The following is a 24,096-nucleotide window of genomic DNA, read 5'->3' as shown; positions in this document are numbered from 1 at the left end:
CTAGCAGCAGCATTCGCAAGCTGAGCATGAACAAGGAGCAAAAACCGAAACACAAACCCATTTCTAAATCACAAACATATGCGAAAAATCAAAGGGAAAAGCACAAAATCAAGTATAAAAGGGTGCAGAACTGAAAACCCATACCTGCAACTTGACGATTTTGAGCTACAAGAATGCAACAATGGAGATTGGAAATGGGAGCACGGAGTGTTTGGGAGGGAGATAGTTTAGAGAGAAGATGAACAGTCACAAAAGTTCGAGGGAAAACTGAAAAAGGTTTAAAAACTGCTCCTGTTTCTGCAAAACACGCGATTTTCGCGACTTGATTAAATCGCCAGCTCAAGCCGCCAAAGCACTCAAGAACAAAAATTTGAAAAATTTTTCTAAGTGTTTTTCGCGACTGGAAGGTCTACCCGCGAGTGAGTCGCGAGCTGAGCCGCGAAAATCTCTGAGTGAACCTCGCGACTGGACCTTCCACTCGCGAACAAGTCGCCAAAATTGACCAGCGAAGATGTGACTGAGGCTCGCGACTTGACATACCCGCGACTGAGCCGCCAAAACAGGGCAAAACTGTATTTTTGAAATTTTCAGATTTTTCAAACAAAATACTTTCCAAAAACACCTAAAACACTCAAAAATCTTTTTGTGCTTGAATTAACAAGGATTGAGCATGTGAAAACACATTTCATCAAGTACAATCACACAAATGAATATGGCATTTATTGAACATACACTTGTGTGTTGTGTGTGGATATCAACAATGAGATAGTCCTTCGTCTAATGTGAAGCTTCAATGATCGATTCAACCAAGACATACACAATTAGCACTAGATCATGTGACCCATCTCAATTATAGAAATATGTATATATGACCTCCCACACAACTTAATAACATAACTTGGAGCTTTTCATTTGACTCCACTTTCAATCATAACATTTGATCTTTTTGATCTTTTGAGGCAATCATCTCTCTTTGTGAGAGTGATATATGACATTTCACTTTAAAGAACAGGCCTTTGGCCTTTTGGAATGAACATTCACTTTAATATAAGGTCACTTACCCTTTTTCCTAGTCAAATACTAGAATGTGCGATAGGCTTTTGCAGCTCAATATCTCTTTTCATTTGGAGATTTACATTTGGTGAGCTCTTTTTAGCAAAACAAAAATAAAAAGTGGGAAGATATATAGACACAAGTCTATGCATGTCTCAAGATCAACATAACCATCCACTAATCATCCATGACAAGTTTGAAGATCTATTTACAACAATCACATAGATTTCAAGATTTTTCCCACAGTGATATGAGTGCATGAAGACAAGCAATGCTCGAAAATGCACAAAGCCATTAGCACAAAGGTACAAGGCAAAACAAGTTTTGAGACAAAACTCAACAAAGTCAATCAAGCTTTTTGATTTTCTAATTTTTATGTGATTTTTGGATTTCTGACACAAGAAACAAAAAGATTGATAAAACAAAATTAAGAAATATTCACAAGAAGACAAGCAAACAACCATCATCAAAAACAGCAAGCGAACCAAACAAACATTGTCGCAAAGCATAGGAAGTATTAATGCATGGACATGTTGTAATGCTTATGCATGAGTACCCTTTTTCACCCGCACGTCACTTGCGTTTGGGGTGATTTCCTTATAGGATTGGGTACGGGAGTTAGGGCTTTCAAACCTTCGTGAGAAGCTTTCCAAGCAGTTGGTGAATGCACCAATCATCTTCATCACGTTCATCATTCCTGGATCTCCATTTTGATCTCTAGATTGATCACCTGCCCAAATTCTCCTATCATTTCTTGGTCCTCCTGACCTTTGAGGAGTTGCACTGTTCTTTGCTCTCAGCTTTTGGCAATTTGGTCTAGTATGCCCTTGAAGTCCGCAATAATGGCACACATAAGTTCCTCTAGGACCCCTTTGTGGTCGTGGACGTGACTTGGCACGAGATTCAGACCTGCCCACAGACTGATTACGATGATTCAGCATCCGTTGGTCCACCACATTCTTCTTCTCCTCCACCTCGAGCTTCACACCAGTAAGGTCAGCTACAACTGGATCTTTGGCCTTTACAAACTTCACTTCTTTAGTGGTATTTCCAGATGAACTACTTCCTCCGGTATATCCCAGTCCGGATTTGTCTGAAAAGCTCTTTTGAGATGATATAACATCATCTAGCTTCTTGGTGATGACCCTCTCTATTTTAGCATTCGCTTGCACAACCTCATTCTCAAGAAATCTCACTTTTGTGTAAGCTTTGGTCAACTCACCATTCAGTGTTTCTATCTCGCATTTGGCCTCCCTATATCGAATTAGGAGACTTTTGTAGTCCTCCTCAGCCTTCTTCATTTTTCTCACAGCAGCCTTGGCCACCCTTGTGTACTCACCGGACTTCTCCAAGAGTGAGTTATAATTCTCTTGAAGATTTGCTACGCCTTCATCTTCTTCAGCATCTGATTCTTCAACAATTCCTAGTGATTCATCATCACTATGTTCTCCAAGGTCTTGTACAAGCAGATTTAACTCATCCGAAGACTCAACATGAGCAATAGTCATAAAAGCTGAATAGTTCCCTTCTCCATCACAGCTCTCTTCAGATTCTGAGTCAGACGAATCTGAGTCACTCAAGGTCGTGGCATACACCTTGCCTTTCGATTTCAAATAATTCGGACATTCCTTCTTAAAGTGTCCATGCCCGTTACATTCAAAACAAGTGACACCTTGTGTGGGTTGGGATTCTTTTCCATCTTTCTTTTTGAAATCCCTCTTCTCCCTTCCAGAACTTTGGAATTTTCTTTTATCATCAAATTTGCCATTATTTTTGAATTTCAAAAACTTTCTAGAATTTTTGACAAGGTAGGCTACATCTTTGTCAACCACATCTTCTCCCGATGAGTCTTGATCTTCCACCTTCTCATTAATGGTCTTTAGAGCAAGAGATTTACTCTTCCGTTGATTGGGCAGCGACATCTCATAAGTCTGCAGAGAACCAACCAGCTCATGTACTTTGATGTCATCAAGGTCCTTGCTCTCTTCAATTGCTGTCACTTTAGCACGAAAACTTTCCGGCAATGATCGAAGGATCTTCCTTACAATCTTTGAGTCCTCCGTTTTCTCCCCCAAGTTGAACTTACTGACAACCACCTCATTTAGTTTTCCATAGAAAGAGTCAAAAGACTCATCCTCACTCATTTTGAGCTCCTCAAACCGAGTGGTCAGCATTTGTAACTTGGTGTCTTTCACTTTCTTCGTGCCTTCATAAGTTGTTTCCAGAATCTCCCATGCTTCTTTGGCAATGGTAATGTGAGAAATCCAGTGAAATTCATCTGGAGACACACCACAGAAAATAGCATTGAGTGCTTTACTGTTAGCATTAGATGCAGCAAGTGCTGCCTTATCCCATGTGGATTTGGCTGCCTCAGGTTTGGTCCAACCAATCTCAACAGCATCCCAAACGGATTCATCAATAGAACACAGAAAAGCTCTCATACGAACCTTCCAAAAAGCATAATTACTACCATCAAAATATGGAGGTGCATTTAGGGATTGAGACCTATCCATCTCAAAAGGGAGTCAAGGATCACACAATGGTAATGAAACCAATAGCAGTGTACCCGCTCTGATACCAATTGAAAGTTCAAAAACGTGTACAAAACACCTTTGAACGTTTAGACCCCCAAAATACAGCTTAACCAATTCAAGCAATATGTCAAACAACTAGTGTGCGGAAACTTAACACATGCTATAAAATGAAATTGGTTATAAACTATCTAAGCCATAACAAAATAAAATCCACAGCAGATAAATAAAAGGCAAAGATAGAGAGGAAGGAAGATGCAAACACAAAGACAACACGCGATGTGCTATCGAAGAGGAAATCGAAGTCCTCGGCGAAAAACCTCTCCGCCGCCCTCCAAGCGGTAATCAATCCACTAGAAAATACAGTTGGGATACAAGGACAGCAATAGACCCTCCAAGCCTAATCTACCCAGTGCACCTAAGCCCTCCAAGCTTCTTGCTCCAACGAGGTTGCGCCGAACCTTTTTCTTTTCTAGCTTCCCGAATTCCGCTACTAGACCGTAGCATCAACCAATGAAGATTGGCTCCTTCCTAACTGCTTCCCAGAAATCCAAACAACTGTCTCACAGAGATGATAATGGTGAGAACCAGGTTTGGTATAATGCCTCTCAAGGATTTGACAATGGAGAGGAAGAGAGTAGGGGAATTTGAAGAGACTCTAAGGTATAGATTGTGGGTGAAACAATCTTGTTTTTCTTTAGGGTTTCTCTCTCAAAATTCTCTCTGGAAGCTCTCTTTCAATCGTGGGTAAAAGGGGTATTTATACTGGAGTGGGAGAGGAATGTGAAACGTCAGGTTTTACAAAACAGGGGTGGCTCGCGGCTTGACCAAGTCGCGAGATCCAGTCGCGAGTTAACCATATGGCCAGTTGTCCTGTTTTGTCCTGTAGTGCTCTAGCTAGCATAACTGTTCATCTTCCAGCATGCTTGGCACGTGTGCTGCTTCTGGCGGCTTGCAGCCGCGAGTCCACCCGTGAGTCCCAGCCGCGGGTCTCTGTTTTCTTGCACACTCTTGAGCAAACTTCACTCTATCTCACTCACTACCCTTACAACAAACCCACCTAAATACAGGGTTACTAAATGCTGAATTACAAGCAAATTTGGCACGGAATAAAGCCAATTAGATGGTTGAATAAATTCAACCTTACAATTTGCATAACATTTAGGTCTAAGTAATTGAAATATAGCATAGTCTTAAACGACATGACAACAATAAACCCAAAAGCGATCACATTTGGACATAGTTTTGCCACATGGCTGATGCTATAGAATGTCTAATAATATCTCCTTGCCTAGCATCCTCATCATCTTCTCTTGGAGTAGAGGCCACACGTTCACAATGAGAATGTAAAACCTCTTCATCAACTTCAGCAATAAGACTTTCATCGGGATTGACACCCATTAAATAATTATGAAGTATGCAACATGCTAAAATAATTTCATTTTGAGTGTCAACACAATAATTAGGCTCTGTAGTGCTTGCTATGATAGGAAATCTCTTTTTAAGTACACCAAATGCTCTTTCAATAGCAGTGCGCAATGACGCATGTCGCAAATTAAACAATTCTTTAGCATTTTCAGGGGGACGAACAAAGTACTCTTTTAAATGATAGCGCACTCCCCTATAATGTGCAATCAGACGACTTCTATTCATGTATCCCGCATCAACAAGATAATATTTACCTAATAAACAATAACAACCATTAATTATATACTACAAATTTTTTAATTATAAAGAATACATCCTAATACGTATTTGAATTAAATTTACCTTGTGGGATTTTCAAGTTATCGTTTCTAGTTAAAACACTCTTTATTATTCTTGAATCTGACGCAGTTTCTTCCCAACCTGGTAATACGTATGTGAATTTTAAATCAAATGAGCATGCTGCCAACACATTTTGTGTTGTGTAACCCTTCCTACCCCGATATCTTAGTGCATCCTCATTAGACACTTTGACACAAACATGTGTTCCATCAAGTGCCCCAATACAATCCTGAGATTTAACATTATCTCTCAAAACATTTACCTTAAAATATATTTGTACTAAACTATTATCAAATACAAATTATATGCGTGATATATTTACCTTAAAATATGGGTTGAACCTACTACTTTGTAGTATTTCAAGTGGCACTTGGGTTCCATCAAGTTGTCGAAGGAATTGATCCTCTAACCTAATTATTGATCTTAGCACGTTATGAAAATGGCAACTAATGGTCTCACTGGAACGACAAAAAAAAAGGACTTGTACGAGTCGTCTGATTATGTGCTAGCATGTGAAGAAATTTGCCAACTTGCTCTTCAACCGTGGCACGCTATGTGTCTTGAAGATCACCATCTCTCCGCAAAATGTCACACAAACCTTGAAAAGTTTGTGGACCCATGCGTATTACATCATAGCATTTTTCACTATTCCTAAGTTGAGACATTAGTTCATCACGAACTTTTTGTCTTTCTATGGTTGATTGTGTAGGGATGTGGGGAACACGTCTTCTTTTTAGTCGTTGCCTTTGATGGATAATGTAACACAAATAACGGCATGCAGCATGAACCAAGGCTAGTTTCCGCATAAAGTCCGAAAAAATTATGGTCTTAAGTACTTCATCATTCAAATCCATCTAAGTAAAAAAATAGTTATGTTATTAGTCCAACTTAGAAAATTATGGGCACATTGTAAGCAGATATACACACATGCATAAATACATTTACATCTTTATTATTTAGTATTGTATCTCAACATTGATAAATAAATATATAAAATATAACATAAATATGGTAATCCTTTAATTTCTTCTTCTTCTTTTTTTTAAGAATGTGATAATCGTAAAACCACCTATTAGGGGTTACAAAACCAAATCCTAGTAGACCATGGTTTTAGACAAAACCACTGGTAATCCTTATTTGTAATAGTTGCTTGTGCTTTCTCATATAGTATAAATTGGTCCCAATGCCTAGCATTTTAGCAAGTCAATTGTAAGAGAATAATAGTAAAATAACCATGGCAATGAAAGTAACTCTCTTTGTTTCCCTTATGGTTGTTGCTTTGGAGTCCAAGCCTTGGGTTTATGATATTCTCATCTACGGCACTGTGTATTGCCCAAGCAGTAGCAGTATATTAATTAAAATACTTTATGATATTCTACGGCATTGTGTTACATCTTTATGATATTCTCACCTACTATTATATTAATTAAAATACTTTATGATATTCTACGGCACTGTGTTACATCTTTATGATATTCTCACCTACTATTATATTAATTAAAATACTTTTCATTTTACTTTCTTCTCATTAAAATTTTTTTTTTATTCTTGTTTTTTTCTTAACCGCACACTTGTCTGTTGTCTAAACTTGTACAGTAGCTTTTGTAGATATTTCCTCTTAACCATACACGTGGTGAAGCCTTGGAGATATTAGTAGCATTGGATGGTTGAATTAAAACTGGAAGTTCAACACACCACTTGCTTCGTAAATAACAGAGGAAGCAGAGATCATGAGGAAGCAGAGATCATAAATAACAGAGGAAGCAGAGAGGAAACAGAGTAAAAAGCAAATCCGTTGAGTTCTCCGGCAGTTCTCACTTTCAAATTTACAGTAGTTCTACAGTAGTTTTCTAGCAGTTCTCACTTTCAAATTTCTAAATACGAGTTCGAATCTTAGCTGTACAGGTAACTCTAACAGCAATTTTCGTTTCTTTTCACTTTCAAGATTTTTAGGTGTATAGAATGCTAGTTTGTTTTGGTTTTTAGGTGTACAAAAACACTATATGTATATATATATATATATATATATTTTTCTTTTTGTTAAAAGGGATATATATTATAAAACAACTAACTATTTACAAACACGCTTATCAGCCTACAAAAGGACAAACCATTCATATCCGAATACAATACAGGGAGAAGTTCAACAGAGGGAGGCTGATCAAACAAAAACACTATATATCACTCTCATAGCAAACAGTTCATAAAAATTATATTTAAAAAAAAAAAAAGCCTAGCAAAAAACCGAAAAGAAAAAGAAAAAGATACACATACTTGGTTTGAGCAATAACCGAAAATTGTAGTAGACAAAAGAAAAAGCAAGACCAGCGGCAGCAACTTCACTCTGCAGAGAAAGGATAATAGAATGATAGCTATATTTTTTTACGGCTGAATGAGAAAAAAATGGTTGAAATTAAAGGGGTATTTTAGGGATTTTAAAAAAAATTTCATTAAACCTAAATCCATTCCCTCTCATTCCTCCCAATTTTGAGGGGAACAAAAATTTGAGGTTTTGAGGGAAAAGGGAGGAATGAGCATTCCCTCCTAACCATTCCATTCCCTCCCACTTAAACTCCCAAACAAGAGAATGGACATTTCATTCCCTCCGTTAAAACTTCCAAACAAGAGGAGGGAAGAATATTCTAAAAATATTCCTTTGATTCCATTCCATTCTATTCCCTCCTCCCAAAATTGATTCTCATTATCTCAGGTAATAAAAATGTGATTCATCCACCAAAGCAGGAGGGGGAAAACAATTGCAACTCCAAAATAGTCAAGTGACACTAATTTCTTAAAAAGCCTTAAGAAAATTTTCACTATTTGTCATCTCAATCTCTCTTAGACAATTGAGATAATGCAATTCCCATGGGGGGTGACACAATAATACATCGAGCTCAATTTTCATGGAAGCATTTATCTATCGTTTGAATGAGTTTCTTGTCGTTAAAATGACATATTAGATGTACTGCAACCACCCACAAGAACCGTATCATTCCAATCAAAGAATTAAGCACAAGTCGTACTCACCAAATAAGCACTTCCACATCCCATTTTCAACATTCTCGTTTCAAAGCTTCATTTTTTTTTTTTTCCCTTTTTTTGTTTGTTTTTGTTTTAGTTTCTCTGCATGTTTACCTATTTATTTATTTTGGATGAAGATCTGCAATCTAAATCTTTGCCAACACTATCAAAGAGACACACTAAAAGGAAGTAACATGTTGAGTAAGCATGGTTTTCCATGAAATTTTCACAAGGATTAAGGATTTTTTTTTTTTTTTTTTTAAGAAAAAAAATAGCGGACTACTTTTATTGAAACAAAGCAAGGAACACAACAGACAGTCATATGTTATAGGACTTCTAAGCCCAAAGGCTTAAGCCAAATTTCCCAAATCTTCCAACTGCCAACATAGACTCCATGTCAAACAGAAACAATCACTGTGAACAGAGCAGGGGGTGAACACTAGGCAATCTTGCTATACAAAACAGAGTAATCAGCAGACCCTGAAGCTTATCTGCACATAACAGCATTCAAACTTCTTCCCCTCTAGTATTTGATACCCCATTCCACAAGAATTATGGGATGTTATAAATACAACAACAATCAAAGGAAACAAATTGATAATGGTCTCATTTCTATTCTTGCAAAATAAAATTTTATGAAATCAGTAATGATTTCACTTCTCAACAACATAGATCATTTGCTCTATCAATTAACACAAGGCTTTCCACAAAAGTAGTAGCTATCGTTGGAAAATATAGAATACCAAGGTCTTTCTCATTAAAATTTTTAGGGTCAAGTGAAACAGTCACACAATCATTTGACCTCCATAATCCACAACGAAAATGAAGACAATTGGATTTGGACTTGAGAAGTAGAAGTTCACCATGCCAGGTGCAACTAGTGAAGCTTTCTACATTTTCCAACTGCACTGAAAAAAGTTGATTTTATGATTCAGGTACACCATACTCCTCCATCACCCAAATGGAGCGTAGCAAATACCATATCACAAAGCTGTTTTATGGTGTACTAATGTAATGAAGGATAGATTCCCCTTGATCACAACTAGATGTTGTCGTTCCTGGTCAATTCCATCAGGGAGTTCTACCTGTCCAAATTTATCATTAGTGACATTAAATGACAATATTGTGTTTTGATTTAGGAATTTCCCTCCACCTTTACAATACATGCCAACCAATGCAAAGCCCCACTAACAAATATGGCACACGAATAAGGCTGGATAGTGGAGACCACAACATTGGGTCTCAATGACATTCCAAACCTTCTCCATGAGTCCAAGCTTAATGTGCTATATATATATAGATATATACATGGATACGTTGTAATAATGATGTTTGAGTTTGGAATGGATACATTGTAATAATGATGTTTGAGATTGGAGAGTATTGTTTCTTAAGTGAAAATTCAAGTTCTGGAATTTTCTAAGTGAAATTTGAACTAAAGGATTTTCGATCAGTCAAAGCTCTTGCTCGATTGATTGAAATGATGAAGAAAATAATCCTGGAGTCTCTGGATGATTTGATTGCTATTCGATTCTTGTTCGATCGATCGAAAAGAGCATTCGATCAATTGAAAGGAACTCTTGACCAATCAAAACTCGTAAAATTGAGTTTTCTACATACTTTTCTAGTAACTGGTCTGAATGTTTAAAGAGGTCTCAAGCATTGTGAACGGTTTTATGAAACATTTTGACTCTCCATACATGCCTTTTGATGAAATATAAGAAACACAAGAAATAGTAAGTTTGAAAGAAACAAAAGAAATCCTGTAGTCATTCTCCAGAATTGCTATCTGTAGAACTCAATAACTTGGTTGTATCCTAAGAACAAATTTTCAATAACCCTTTAGCAACAATGTGAAGGCCAATATTCTCTAGGGATAACAATTTTGTGCCTCCAAGTTATCTATTTCTGTTTGTCTTTTGTATTACCCTTGTTCTTCCTTTATTACTTTGGGTATTAATCCCAACATAACGTGTATACCTCAGCTGCAACCTCAGGCTCTATTTCTTTGTATGGACACAAACAATAGATCTTTACAACCTTGCAGTCATGGGACTGTGACTGATAAGCAAATCCAGTAGCCATCCATATATCTTTGCTTAAGCAAGAATCAGGAAACCGCTTAAATTTTCCAATGCTGGGGTTCCACAAATATAAAACTCCAGCAAACCTGGGACTACATCCATCTTTAGCAAGACACAATAGGCCATTGCACAAACCGACTATTTTGAAAATGTATGGTTGAAAAAAAAGGGGAATTGGACACTCAGAAATCCTATTAAAAGTGTGGTCACAAACAACCGTTTAGACAGGGCTTTTAGCAGAAGAAGAAGAAGAAGGATGCATGACATTTCTAACACCATTAGACAGTGTAAGAGATAACCGTGATCATGATTGTTGTTATTGTTATTAAGGTGAGTGGAGATGAAATTGGAGGTGACGATTAAGGAGTCCCGGGATTTACAAACGCACCTGAATCTTAAGAGTGAGTTGACATGTAGCCTTGCCAAGATGATGAGTACAACGTCGCGGGGGATATGATCCTTCCTCTAGGATCAAAGGCTCTCTCATTTGGGACATTTTTCCTATGGAAGAGGGAAGTGAAAAGAAGAGAGAGTTGCCTAAAGACATGAATAAGACTTTAGTCGGGTTTAACTATATAGTGTTAAAAATATTATTTTTAATGGGAATGGAATAGCTGGATGCTTTGTTTGAATCGTTACTTGACCTCTGTAGTCATGTAAATGTCGTCCAGTCCATAGATCTCTATGTATAAAAAAATTTATACAAAGAATCCAAAAAGCTTACGAGCCAAATACTCAAATCAAAAACCCAAAACCATTGCCGTAGTCCCCTTCCTCTTCAATCATATCTCACTCGAGCCAGCCCTTGTAATTAGATTTCTGATTTGGCATCCTGCCCGAGTAAGAATGGAATATGCTGAAGAGCTAACTGGCAGAGCAGTTGTAGGTTTCTTTGGCTACACCATGTGTGGTGCTTCTAGTTGGAAAGTTTGTCAAAGGCCAAATCCAATGCTCGTGAAATACATGGGTGTAGGACTGATTATGTGACATACTCCCTTTCCCCCCATCTCTTAAAGAGTATCAAGTCACAAGTTGGGTTAGATCATAGCTCATGGGTACCCATGCCACCTCCCAAAAAAAAAAAAAATATATATATATATATATATATATATAAAGAAAGAATTATCTACATAAGTTTATTCTTAAATCTGTCTCCATTTATGTCAAATCACTAGTCCAACTCTTAAGGCTGTAAATTGATTTTGAGACTAGAAAGAATGCAGGTCTTTTAGTTAGTGGTGAAGCACATGTTGCTTGAGAACAATGATTGAATTAAACTGTTAGGATTTAAAGTAGCTAATATTTGTGACAATGTCATCTGAGTCAAGGATGCATTTCTTGATTAATTTGTGAAGAAAATCAAAGAATTGGCACATGAAGAATCTGGCTCGAGCAAACTAGTCAATAGTTGTTTCTTCATCAACCTAAGATTTCCTAAATCCCAAGTGGCAATTGCCCCTTCTTTTACTTTTCTTCCATACGTTTCTAATAGGCTTTCACATCTTCCTATCAAAATAAAATCTACACGCTTTAAAACGTTTAGGGCCCGTTTGGTACATGTGTTTAAACAACAGTTTTCAATTTTTTTGGAAATACGTGTGGGTGAAAAAGTATGTGAAGATACATGTAATGTTGTTTAAAAACTGAAAACATGTGTTTAAAATGATGTACCAAACAGCCCCTTAGCTCTCTCAAACGGTCAAAATGGCCATATACCACTATTTGAGAAAATATATATGGTGAAAATTGAGTTTTAAAAAATTGGTACATTACTAAATATTTCGCAAACAACAGTAGATTGCAAAATATTTTTTTAAAAAGTGGTATTTGGCCATTTTGGCCCTCTCAAACAGTTTCAGTTCACTCCAACCTTATGAAATTTCACAGCCCCTGCCACTCGTAGCATTGCTCATGAAATTTTAGAGTCGCTCATGTGGTCGTTCACCGCCAGTCAGCATACAATGAGAGGCTCAAAAAGTTGATTATTATGTGAGAGAATAAAGAGACCTTGAGCATTTTTTTAACAGAATTGGACAAAATGCCAAAATCAAATAAATTTAAAACTTAAAAAATAAATTTCAATCAGATTTAGAGAGTGAAATTTGCATTCTAGCCTCTCTCTTTTTGTTGTGAATTTTAGTTGTTAATATGGCTAAATTTTTGGGTATATGATTGTTGTTGTTTGAACTAGGTTGTGATATTGTTTGGGTCAGATTTGGATTGTGGTGTTGTTTGGGCTGGGTTTTAATTTTAATTTTGAGGAGGAAGGCCCAAAACTTACTTTAATTGGTCCTAAGTTGAAAATGGGTATACTACATATACTATTTCTTTTTTTGGGTAGAGTCAGGGGGGCCTGGGCCTCTTGGGCCCCTACTCATTCCTCTTCGGGATGAAGATACTCTGTGTTGGCCATTGACACAGGATGTGGGATGCACGGACGTGGCTCCAGAGGCGCCGCACCCGTGTCTGACACGGCGCGACACGGCGATGCGCAAGGGACGCCGCTGACCATGCGTCGGTGCTGCGTCGGGCCACATCTGCCACATGGTTTTTTTTTTTTTGGCCGACTCGTGCCGACGCGGCTGAGACTCGGCCCGATTCATGCTGATTCGCACCGACTCGGGCCGTATCAGTCGAAACTGGTGAAACCGCCAAAATGGCCGGTTCAAGCCGAAACGGCCGATTCAGGCCGAAATTCAAACACACTCTCTCACTCCGTCACTCGTCTCTCTTCTCTGTGCTCTCTGCAGCATGTGTGTGCTCGGCTTCACTAAATCACTCTCTACCTCTCTATCTCTACTCTCCGTCTCTGCGTCTCCACAACAACACAACACAAATGCTACTCTATTGGCCCATGACAAAGAGTTGCAATATAAAAAGACTTTGATTACCCCAAAATGCCCTTTGCTTTGTATTCTATTGGACCCCCTAGTTGCACCTAAAGTCATGCAGCTGTTTTGGTCATTTTACCTTGATATACACGTGTTGGTTGAGATGGGTACAGTGCATGATCTGATATGGCATGATTAGGTGAGAGGGTAGGACAATCTTTTTTGTTTTGTATTTTCTTTTTGGTTTTGTATTTTTTGCCTTCTTCTTTCTTTGTTTTGTGAATCTAATGTATTTTTTAAGAATATTTTAATAGTAAAAATAAATAGAAATATAAATAAAAATATTTTTAATAATTTTTTAATTGCCGAGTCCCGCCGCACCCGCACCCACCTTTTTCAAAAATTGCCGAGTCCCGCACCCGCACCCGAGTCTTGAAACGCACCCGTGCTTCATAGCACGGGATGGTGATTATTCAAGCAAGACAGTGCATAATATGCTTACTGATACTAAATTCTCAAATCTTCTAGGTGCTTCAAACAATATTTGAGAGCTATAAATTATTGTGAAGAGGGGTTTGGAAGCTTATGGTGCCTAATAAACTCTGACACTTCATTTGCCGTTTCTGTAATGAGTCCCTTCCAACCAAAGTAGCTTGTTGTAGATATAAGAGGCAGGTCATTCAAGAGTGTTTTCATTCTTTGTGGAGCTAAGATGATGCCAATGTGGTATGGAAGTCTAAACCGTTGTTTAAGAAGTTTTTGGAGTGCAACTACAAGTCTGGTGTCGATTTGATGGAGGACTTATATCCTCACCAAATCCTCCAAATATACCGCTGCTCTTTTTACGATGCTTGGAGCTTATAGAAATGGTGAAACAAGCTTCGGAAGAACCAACCAACTTGGGAAATATGGGAGCTGGGACTTAAGGCAAAATAGTATCTTCAAGATTTTCTAGAGGCCCAGAAACAACTGGCTTCAAGAAGGACTCCTTCTCAACCTGTAAAATGGTCTCCCCTGACCCAAGTAGAATACAAAGCCAATTTTGATGGGGTTGTGTTTTCTGATATATCTATGGCAAGTATCCAATGGTCTTAATACTGCAGCAATGAGCCAAAAACATTCCTCTCCCTCACTCTGTTGAAGCCATTGAAGCTTTTGCTACAGTTCAATTTGCCAAGGATCTTAATATTCACAAGCTTGAATTTGAAAGGGGACTCAATGTTGGTCATCTCAGCCTTGAGAGACAACAAACCTCGTTTTGCTTTACATGGACATATTATTAAAGAGGCATAGGTCCTATTAAGTTCTTTACTTTGGTTTAATTTTAATCATGTTGAAAGAGAGAGAAACTATTTAGCTCATGCCCTGCTAATGAGTGTTTCATCTACGAGTTTAGGCATTTGGATAGAAGAGCTCTAAGCCATTACTTGAGTGATTGTCCCATTGGACACCCCATCAGGCCCTCTGTGAGTTGGGATAGCCAAGGAAGCACTGTTCAAGGGTCTTCTCCACATTAATGCAGCCAGAAAGTTAGCTGCAGAGCATTTAATGCGGTGGCAGTAGCCTTTCCTTAGGTATTTTCGGGCTCCCATCCCTCTTATACGTTCATAATGCACGTTCCTATCAGTGAAACTTTCTAGAATGTTACTTTGAACAGTAGGATATACATTTGGTTTGTGCTTCGCTGATCCAATTAGTTACTCCTCCTCGGACAACCTCCCCCAATCCTTCCATTTGCCACATACTCATGGGACTCTAAGCTTAACACCCTCATTACTGTTTATTCGTCCTCGAACCAACCAACATCCTCGGCTAAGGCCCAAGGCCCAATATATAATTTTGGGCCCTTATTCCTACAATATCAATGAAGATATTCTTTATAAGTTTTTTTTTTTTTTTTGGAGAAAAAAAAAATCCTTTATAAGTTGTGTACTATATTAGCATTTGTAATTTATTTTGATACTTTATTACACATACTTAGCACATTTTAAACGTGTCATTTAGGTTACTCTTAAAATGAAAAGATGCCTTCTAGGTTATCCAAAGAAAATATTGTGGAGTATTAAAAGAGTTGGATATCAAAATATTGTATAATTTCAACATTTTCTATAAAACAATATATATAATTTGAACTATATAATTGTAATTATTTTTAATTGTACTGTAATCATGTATATGTATGAGTTTACACACTAGTTTATTATAATGGTGGAATTTATAGTGTGCATTTAAGGACTTTTTAAAAACTTTATTTATTGTTGACATTACAAAAAGATTGACATGTACTAATAATTGTTTGTCATGTAACATTGTTTTTATTCAATATCATCCCTAATAGACGAAGGAAATTACAAAATATGATGTGTCATTATTTTTTGCATTGTCATTGCGTCATTTGTCACCATTGTGTGCATCCACCAATTGTGAAATCCAACTTTTATAATATACTAGACTTACATCCACACAATGTGTGGACTTAATTTATATCATTCATTCCCATTTACCACTTTTAACCCCTAAAAAATTCAAATTTAAAAGTTACTAAGGGCCTGTTTGGTAAGTTAGTTTGAGTAATGTTGTTTGAGTGTTTTTGATATACGTGTGGGTGAAAAAGTGTGTTGAAATATATGTAAGGTTGTTTAAAATGTGAAAATGTTGTTAGAACTAACCAACCAAATAGGCCCTAAGGTTTTTAGTACTTTAGTAAATTACAATAGTAAGTAGTCACTCAAAATTATAATTCACATACCATAGACCCAAGTCAAGGAATGGTGCATTAGGCTTGGCTTATTCTTTTGTGAGTTGTTGTTTTTGTTAGGTCTAAAGGGATGTTAACTTTGGGGGATAATGGTTAAATGACCTTAATTTTTAAACTATTAACTGTAAAAATCGAAAAGTTCGAATCCAATTAGATTCTAAATTAAATTTCAATCAAAGTTCAATTTTGTGTCATGTGTCCATCTATTTTTTTTGTTTTTGTTTTTATGACAAGTGAATTACTGGATAACCGAAGAGTCTAAATCCATTTAAATTCTAAATCATATATATATATATATATGTGTGTGTGTGTGTGTGCGCGCGCGTGTGTGTAAGCTAATACCATGTATAAGTTAAACCTCTTCTAAAATAATGTATAATTTAAACTATATAATTGTGATGGACAAAATTTATGTACAGTACCTTAGGTGCTGTTCTTTAGATTCCCCTCTTAAAATTATGTCATGTGGCTACTTAACTTAAAAAATACACTTCCATCCATAAGAAAAAAGTCACATGGCAGAATTTTACGAAAGGAACTTAAAGAACAACACATAAGTATTGTACCTAAATCTTGCTCAATTGTGATTATTTTTAATTATACATGTGCATATGGATTACACACTAGTACAACTAATTCTCAAATCTCAAATATCATATTATCTATTATCTAATTAGTATTATAACTACAAAGTTAAATTTTTTAAAAACGTTTTCATATGAATTTATAATTTCTATGATAAATACAATAGGCGATGGGTCTTTAAATATAATATTCTATCCCAATTTCAAAAACCAATAAAGATCACAATTTAAATAGCAATTCAATCACCACATTCTTTAACCCTCTTACTTGCAATTTGCAAAGTTACAATATATATTAAAATTAACATAAATCATGGACTGAGTTTTTAATTTATAAGCCTTAGCAGAACAATCTCTGGCTCACTGGGCGTTACAGCTACGAGCCCAAAATTGCAACAAAATAGCTCAGAGCTCAATTGAGGAAGAAACAGAAAATTGAATACTGTTTTTGAAAGTGTTACCAAATAGGCCCAGGTCTGAGCTTTTACTGTTGGATTTCCTTTTTAGGTTTGGGCTAGTGTCTGGTGTAGGCTTGGGCTTATTGTTGAGTAATTTGGACTTGGTTTGGGAGAGCCTTAAATTTGTGCGCTGTGAAGAAGAATGGAGGAAATGCAGTTTAGCCGAGGATGAGAGAGAGACACAACAATGTTCAAGATTGATGGCCTTGTACTCCGGCCCAATTGGCTGAAGAACGCATCATTAAAATGTAGTTTTTTTTTTTTTTTTTTTTTTTTTTTAAGACTGTCAATTTATAGCGGAAATTGAATCACATATTTCTTATTTAATTATCAGAAACTTTACTAGTTGAACTAACTAAATCACATGAATTCCTCATGTTTAAGTATAAGACTTTTATTTATTTATTTATGGGAAGCTTGAGACATATTGATTTTAACTTTTTGCGCATTTCTTTTATTTCAATTGAGTTTTAAGACATTGATATGTAAAACCAAAGTAACATAGATGGCTATTCCGTTCACTTGGATTGGTGTTACGTCTTGGGTATCTGGTGGAGTACATGTTTGTAAATTTGTAGGTATGTATTTCTCTCAATATGGGTATCCAAGATCGATCTAGTTTTGCAAATTGAGATAAATTTCTTCTTTAGAATGAGAAATATTATTTTAGATATATATTCTTAGTTTTGAAGTTTTTAGTTACTTTATCTGTAGACTAATGTATGCATCAATTTGGCATGTATGCAAAATTTAGGGAGTAAATTGAACTAAAATACAAATTTTAAGGTTGTAATGATCACTATCTCAAAGTTTTAGGTGCGGTTTGGATTGGACTGAAAATGACGTTTGCGTTTTAGTCTGCGTTTTCCTTTTTTTTTTTTCACGTGTTTAGGGAGTAATGCGGCTACTGTTTATATACTGTTCATAAACAGTAGCCACAAAATGTTGACTTTTTCACGGTGAACTCTACATCCGTGCACTGTTTACGAACCCACAAATTCCACTTTTCAGTAACTTTTTCATTAAAAATGGATCACACGGTACTATTCACACATTTAAAAATTATTTTACTACAGTGTTTTCAGTTTCAGTTTTCAATTTCAACAAAAATAAACTCAATCCAAACAGAACCCTAGTCTTAGTTTCTCTGAATGGATTTTCTTTATGGAACCATGTAAGTTAGCCTAAGCTGCCTAAATATCTAAAAAGGCCTATTGTTGAAAATCGAGATGGGTTTTCACCCAAATGGAAGTAATGTTTTGGGTCAAGTAATTGGACTGTGCTTTTGGCAATCAAGATATTGGCTGATATTTATTGAGTACCCTACTAATGCTAATCCGTGGGTGTGGCCGGCAACAAGAGTTGACGGGCTAGTACTCCACCAGATCTATATATCCTACAGATCAATAGAGAATGAGAAGATCAAAGTTAGAAAGTTCTATTTTTTGGTTCTAATCCGAGTCCAATAAAGGTTTGGGCCTCAAAGAAACCAGATAGACTTTTAATAAGGTCCTTTTGGAATGTCTTGGACCCAATCATGGCAAGCTTGAACTTAAGGCCGGAATAATAATAAGGCCCTTTGCTATAGCAAGAAAAAGAGGCCCTTGTGTCCAAATTTTGACTGAGCCTGCTAGACATTGTCTACAAATATTTCCTCTTGATAACATTTTAACTTCAACCCCTGTACAGACTTTGTGCTATACTATCAATTTGGTATATATGCCAAATTGATGCATATGTTAGTTTTGAAGATTCACAGCCACTCCCACTCATATCGTTACTCATATAAAATTTCAGAGTCGTTCATGTCGTCGTTCACCGCCAGTTAGCATCCAGTGAGAGACTCAAAAAGTATTTATTATTATGTGAGAGAATACAGAGATGGTGAGCATTTTTTAAACAGAATTACAAAAAAGGCCTAAATTAAATTAATTTAAAATTTAGAGGTCTAAAATGAATTTTAGTCTTGCAATTTGCATTTTAGCTTTTTTTTTTTTTTCTTTTTCCAAATTTTAGTTGTTAATAGGGCTGAATTTTTGTTCGGATTGGTTTTTTTGGGTTTATAATTGTTGTTGTTTGGACTAGGTTGTGATACTGTTTGGGTTAGATTTGGATTGTGGTATTGTTTGAGCTTGGTTTTAATTTTAATTCTGTGGAGAACTCTATTTTTGCTTGGGCCCAAGTTGAAAATGGTCTCCACCGACCTAAGTAGAATACAAAGCCAATTTTGATGGGGCTGTATTTTCTGAAATATCTTATGACAGTAGTGGGGTTGTCGTTCGGGATTCCAATGGTGTCCTATTATTGCAGCAATGAGCCAAAAAAATTCCTCTCCCACACTCTGTTGAAGCCACTGAAGCTTTTGTTGCAGTTCAATTTGCCAAGGGTCTTAATATTCACAAGCTTGAATTTGAAGGGGACTCAATGTTGGTCATCTCAGCCTTGAGAGACAACAGACCTTGTTTTGCTTTGCAAGGACATATTATTGAAGAGACAAACATCCTGTTAAGTTCTATGCAGTGGTTTTTAATCATGTTTAGCCCATACCCTTGTTAGAAGAGTAGTTTCACTACAGGTTTAGATGTTTGAGTAGAAGAACTACCATCTGATTTGGAGATTGTATTACAAAATGGTTTGAGCTAATAAAATACACTTACCTTTTTCTTTAAAAGAAAAAGGGGTAAATTAGTTTGACACCTAGATTGTCATCTGCACCTAGCACATGGGACTTGTGACATAGTTTGGCACTGGTCAAACAGGAAAAAGGAAGTGCTATGGCCATTGGAGAACATTTGAGTTAAATATTTTAGTCTCTGTGGGGTGGGGATTGTGGTAGAATTTGAAGGAACAACCAGAAATGTTAGAGAATCAAGTTGGATCCTATGAAAGAGAATGTCCTGCACTCCTGCCTTTTTTTTTTTTAACAGGCCAATATAAGTTTTGTTTTGATAAAAAATAAATAATGGCCTTGTACCTTTTGCCTGCTTTTTCTGCATAAAGAGAAAGACGCAGATTGGTTGATATGCACAATGCTTTTTTTTCCCCCCGTAAATATGTGAAATCATAGTTGTAATAATAGTACACAAAATTTTATTAATATGTGCAAGAGAGCATATCATTTGAAGTATGAAGATGGAATGTGGGGGTTATCTGACATATGATCTCCTCTGTTGTATGGTTACCACCATTAAAGAAATATGATACACCTAGATCTATATAAATGTATGGTCCTGTTGAAAATAGCTAGTGGAACATCTGCAAGAATATTTATTTCCCTCAATAACTTTATAAATGTAGACAAAACTAAGTTGTCTCATGAGATTGTTTCCAGTTAATGTTCATTCTCTTCTTGCAAACAGATTGAAAAGGAAGGCTCCAAGGTGTTGGTCAATGCCTTGTTCGTGAGTATAGAATGGTTTGTCATGTCGTGCAAGGAAAACTCAGCAGGGATTTCTTTGAGGTTTCATCTTACTCACATATTTTTCTTCTCCTAATTTCTTCTTTTGAGGATCATTTAAGACCTCCCCTTTTACTGTAGGGCTGCAGAGCTATACTGTGGGATAAGGATAAGAACCCAAATGTAGATATGCATTCTTTTTCTGTATCTTTGGTATTTTAGATTTCTCACTCAATATTTTTCATAAATATAGATTGCTGTTTATTTTTCTTATTTCATCTCTCTCTCTCTCTCTCTCTCAGTGGGAACCCTCTAAATTGGAGTTTGTTAGTGACCGTATGGTTGACTCATACTTCTCTAAAGTGGATGATGAAGGCTGGGAAGATCTAAAGTTCCCTGCAAGATCTAATTTGCATGTATCTGCCATTGCAAAGCTTTAATGCATGAAGGTGAAAATGGGGGAAATAGATGTACTTTGTGAATCATAATAAAATGGATATCAACCTAATGTGTAGAGACATTTATTTGACAACAATAATAATCTCATTAACTTTGTCCTTTTGGCCAATCCTTCTTCATAACGCCAATTTTAGTTGATGTTAAAATTGCAGAATATACTATATAGAACACAAATTTCCAGTATACCCTTGAAATTGTTTTCACCAACCGTTGCAAGAACAGGAACCTTCCTAGTTATTTTTCGTTTGTAAACCTTGGAAATAAGTTTAAATGTAGAATGGCAGTTGGAGCAGACCCTAAGGTTCTTTAGAATAAGTATCTTGGCCCCTGGTTGTGTTTTCAACAAAGCAAAAGAAATTGTCAGTCTTTCACTATGTAGAGAAATTGCATTTTCCGTTCACTATAACTTTTAAAGTTTCTGCAACATAGCCAGCCAGTTTCAACTTTTGAGTCATTTGATTTAGCATTAGGTTCTGTAGATTCTGGATGAGAACGATCTTCGATTCATGAAAGCAAAACGTGGATTCCATCATTTTATGGTTCAAGATATAGCAAAGTGTCTGGCTGCTTCCTCCCCTAACTTCACATTTTTAAACACTGCATGCAGCAAGTACGCTTCTCCAGATTGCCCCACTTGGTTTTATGGGCATATTTTTTGGTGAGATCTATAGCTTCCACCAAAAGTCCTGCTCTACATATAAGATCAATCATGCATCCACAGTGCTCCAACTTAAGACTTATTCCACGTTCTGTCCTCGTGTTGAAATATTGCCTACCTTGTACCTTCTTGAATCAACTTTGCACAGCTGCAAGCTGATCATACTCCAATAAAGGTTATATCATATGGCTGAATGCATGTCGTTATCATCAAATGAAATTGAGCCAAGGAAATGAAGAGCAAGTACTTGGATCATAGCATTCCAAGAGACTACATCTTTTGCTGATATATATATATAAATTAGGGCATATGTTAGTAAATTATTTTATGAAAATTTTTATGAGAAAGTAATAAAAGTGATTTAACTTTTTATTTATTTTTTTTCTTACAGTTTTTTTCAATTTATCCTTAAAAATTTCCTAAGATAAATAATTAATATGTGCTCTAAGGCACACATTAATATATATATATATATATATATATATCAAATACTCCACGAGCATTGTCTATATCTCCATATTTTGAGTACATTTCAATTAATGAATACTTGAAACTTGTAGAATGCTCTAGTTTAACCATCTTGATATATTTCATGGATCCAACTCCCCAAATCTAAAAATCACCAAGTTGAGCAAAAGCTGTAAGTGTAGATACGAGTGCATGTGTATGTAGAAAATGTGTATCTATCCCTAATCCTTACTGGACGTCTTCTGTGTTGAGTGTCGCTTTTGCTTTTCTGATGAGTCTCTGTCACTGACACTGAAATGGTTTTTCACTTCGAAAATCAGTCTCATGTGAGCTGGACCTCTCTTGTTCTACAATGATTCTATGAATAATCTTTTTTATTTTTTTAATCTCATTTAAATATTATGCTAGTTTATATTATAATATTATATTGTTTTGCATGGGTGAAAATAACCCAAGAGGTATGATTGGGTGACAATGTGGGGTTCTTTTTGTGTCGGTTTTTGTACGTACCAATAAAAAAAATAAACTTATTTAAATGATTTTCTTTTTTTTTTGGGAGAAAAGGTTAGGAAGGAAACTAAACTTTAACAAACACAAAACACCTAAATTAAAAGAATAATGCTATAAACAAAATAGCTTTTACAGTAAGTTTCTCAATTATTGAGTTGACCGGTTATTATTGATTTTTATATGTTATTATTGTTATTTTTTTATTATCCTATATTAATAATTTGTTACCCAATTGTGAAATTTGTTGTTTTTCTAAATTTATAGAACTTAAAATGAATGCTTCATGCTCGTAGGATTGAGTTGGACTTGCTTGACATGGAGGCCCCCAAGCTAAAAGACATCTAGTACAAATAATTGGTCGATTAAGAGCGGATTCAGATTTTTGAAACCTAAACTTCGTGGGACAATCGATAGGCTTCTCGTTTGAAGCCTAGTATTATTGATTCGCCTCTCTGCCATTCTATACTTCTAATTGGAGTAAATCTGCTTCAAATCTTATATCTTCGTTTAATTATTGTACTTCAAATCCAATTATCCAAAGTTAAATTTACGTTTCATTACTTCTTGGCAAAACTTCAAGGTATTTTTTTCCTCTTTTTTTTTTTTTTTTTTTTTTTTTTTTTTTTTTTTTTTTTTTTTTTTTGTCTCTCATTTTAATTCTTTAAAATGTTATGTTGTCTACATGAATATCAAATGGATATATATATATATATATATATATATATATATAACATTCATAATACCAATAATTCCATTACAATTGAACATCTCCGTGCGTGAGCACAAACTCTCCATAGGGAGCAATCCTTCCTTTGTTTGGAGAAGCCTTTTGGCAGCAAGGGACATAATTTTTAGAGGCTCAAAGTGGCGGGTGGGTAATGGCAGAACAATTGGAGTGTACACCCATAAATGGCTCACACACAAGCCAATACCACGAACAGAGGCAGTGCTGGATATGAGAGTTTGTGAACTCATAGACGAAGACACTCGGCAGTGGGACCGTGGGAAGCTTGATGTCATGTTCAGCCAAAGGACGAGGGAGGAGATTCTATCAATACCACTTGACCATTTGCAGTCCCAAGACACGCTTGTTTGGATTGAAAACGCGGCCCAAAAATTCTCGGTAAAAACTGTGTATCGAGTCGCTCTCCGCTCCAGTACGCAGAGTTGGGCGGAGCACTCTGGTGCTCGGGAGGATGGGCCAACCTGGAACAAAGTATGGGATCTGAAAGTGCCGCCGAAGGTCAGGATGTTCCTATGGAGAGCTGTTTCAAACTGTCTTCCAACTAGAGACAAGCTGCATCAACGCCGAGTGAATGTGGACACACGGTGCGAATTCTGCCTTCATAATACTGAGACTGTGCACCACATCTTATGGGAATGCCCTTTGCTCAAAATGTGTGGGCTCTGTTCAGTGGCCGAACCCAAAAGTGCAGCAACGTTGTCAGCGACTTCTTCCTCTTATTTCGGCAAATGCGGAGCAAGCTCAGTCAGCAGGAGTTGGAGAAATGGGCAGT

General features: G+C 36.4%; 1 protein-coding gene across 2 annotated transcripts in view; it reads left to right on the top strand.

Moving 5' to 3' along the window:
* The window catches only part of LOC126723393 (3-hydroxyisobutyryl-CoA hydrolase 1-like), a 108,590-nt gene extending 87,545 nt beyond the window's left edge, over window positions 1-21,045 (top strand). Inside the window, exons 13-14 of one of the 2 annotated variants that reach the window (XM_050426786.1) lie at window positions 20,626-20,667; window positions 20,787-21,045. In XM_050426786.1, the coding sequence (XP_050282743.1) occupies window positions 20,626-20,667; window positions 20,787-20,924 (180 nt within the window). In that variant the 3' untranslated portion in view covers window positions 20,925-21,045. The remainder of the gene's footprint in view (window positions 1-20,625; window positions 20,668-20,786) is intronic. The other variant, XM_050426784.1, reaches the window with a different exon arrangement.
* The last annotated feature ends 3,051 nt before the right edge of the window (window positions 21,046-24,096 follow it).

Source organism: Quercus robur, chromosome 4, assembly GCF_932294415.1.
Source record: "Quercus robur chromosome 4, dhQueRobu3.1, whole genome shotgun sequence".
In the NCBI taxonomy this organism is placed as follows: Eukaryota; Viridiplantae; Streptophyta; class Magnoliopsida; order Fagales; family Fagaceae; genus Quercus; species Quercus robur.
Note: the sequence above shows the minus strand (reverse complement) of the source record. Positions and strands in the feature narration are given on the sequence as shown.